Source organism: Manacus vitellinus, unplaced genomic scaffold, assembly GCF_001715985.3.
Source record: "Manacus vitellinus isolate BGI_N305 unplaced genomic scaffold, ASM171598v3 scaffold_82_pilon, whole genome shotgun sequence".
Lineage (NCBI taxonomy): Eukaryota > Metazoa > Chordata > Aves > Passeriformes > Pipridae > Manacus > Manacus vitellinus.
The window spans coordinates 1,837,397-1,838,903 of NW_021940828.1; the positions used below are offsets into that span (position 1 = coordinate 1,837,397).

Below are 1,507 nucleotides of genomic sequence, written 5' to 3' on the forward strand. Positions count from 1 at the left end.
GAAGCCCCTCTGCTCTGGAGCCAGGCTGGGAGAGCTGGGGGGTTCACCTGGAGAAGAGAAGGATCCCAGGAGACCTTGGAGCCCCTTCCAGAGCCTAAAGGGGCTCCAGGAGAGCTGGAGAGGGACTTGGGACAAGGGCTGGAGGGACAGGACACAGGGAATGGCTTCCCACTGCCAGAGGTCAGGGAGAGATGGGAGATTGGGAAGGAATTCTTGGCTGTAAGAGTGGTGAGGGGCTGGACTGGGATTCCCAGAGACTCTGTGGCTGCCCCTGGATCCCTGGAAATGTCCAAGGCCAGGTTGGATCAAACTGGGATAGCGGGAGGTGTCGGGTTTGGAAGTGGATGAGCTTCAATGCCCCTTCCCACCAAATCCATTCCACAACTCCATGGAATGCCTTGCAGGGCAGCTGCCCCTGGTTGTCCCCAGCATTCCCCAGCCCTGAGTGTCCCTGTTTGTCGCTCTGTTCCCGTTCCAGGGGGGCTCAGCCAGGCCGAGCTGATGATGATGACGATCGCCGACGTCATCCAGCAGCTCATCGAGGCCCACGAGCAGGGAAAAGAGGTGGATCTCAACAAGTAAGTCCCTCAGGGATGGCACCAAGGGGGATCTGTGAGGAATGAACGTGTCCTGTGCACTCTGTGACGTCCAGGTTTCATTTTGACATCCTGCTGCCATTTCTCTTGCCGTTATCTGGTGATAAAGGCACCGAGATGAGTAAATTCTGTGGTGATTTGCTCCTTCGTGGGCAATTCTGAGAGTACAAAATGGATGTAAAACTCCAAGGATTTGCCATTGCCTTTTTATCTTTCCTCTTGGGTTCATCCTTCAATAGCCCCAAACTCAATTCCAACAGGGAATGGAAAGATCAATATAGGAATATTGTTAAATCAGAATTTTTTTGACATTATGTTGTGCATGAAGTTGTTCACAGCAAGTTCTTTATTTCTTTACATATGTGTTGTAGCAAAACCTGAATTTGGCTCATTTTCTGCTTCACTGACACGATATAATTCCAAACTTTTTGCTGGTGCTGGAAAAGCCTGAATTGACTTGGAGATGAGCTCAGCCACAGGCTGTGTGTGTTAATCACACGGAAGGCATGAACTAAATCACTGAAAACAGGCAAGGCAGAGCCTGTTGGCAGCTTTCACAATGGTTTGGTAAAGCCACCTTTAGAAAAATACCTAGAAACTCAAATTATTGACGGTTGTCGCTTACCAGCTCTGTTTGGAGTTTATTTTCTGTATCTCAATCCCCAGAGCAGCTGTTTGCTTTTTAAAAAGGCAGGCTGGGAGAACCCACCTGGAGCGTGGTGGGGCTGATGGAAACCAGGAGTTCTTTGGCTGATTTGAGGTGTCTCTGCCCTCAGGCTGAAGACCAGGACGTCGGCCAAGTACGGGCTGTCGGCGCAGCCGCGCCTGGTCGAGATCATCGCCGCCGTCCCGCCCCAGTACCGCAGGGTCCTCGTGCCCAAGCTGAAGGCCAAGCCTATCAGAACTGCCAG

The 1,507-nt window shown here is 51.6% G+C and overlaps 1 protein-coding gene across 1 annotated transcript in view; it reads left to right on the forward strand.

Moving 5' to 3' along the window:
• Window positions 1-1,507, forward strand: part of ELP3 (elongator acetyltransferase complex subunit 3) — a 99,817-nt gene that overhangs the window by 9,450 nt on the left and 88,860 nt on the right. The window contains exons 2-3 of the mRNA XM_029964882.1: window positions 479-578; window positions 1,373-1,502. Of these exons, the coding sequence (XP_029820742.1) occupies window positions 479-578; window positions 1,373-1,502 (230 nt within the window). The remainder of the gene's footprint in view (window positions 1-478; window positions 579-1,372; window positions 1,503-1,507) is intronic.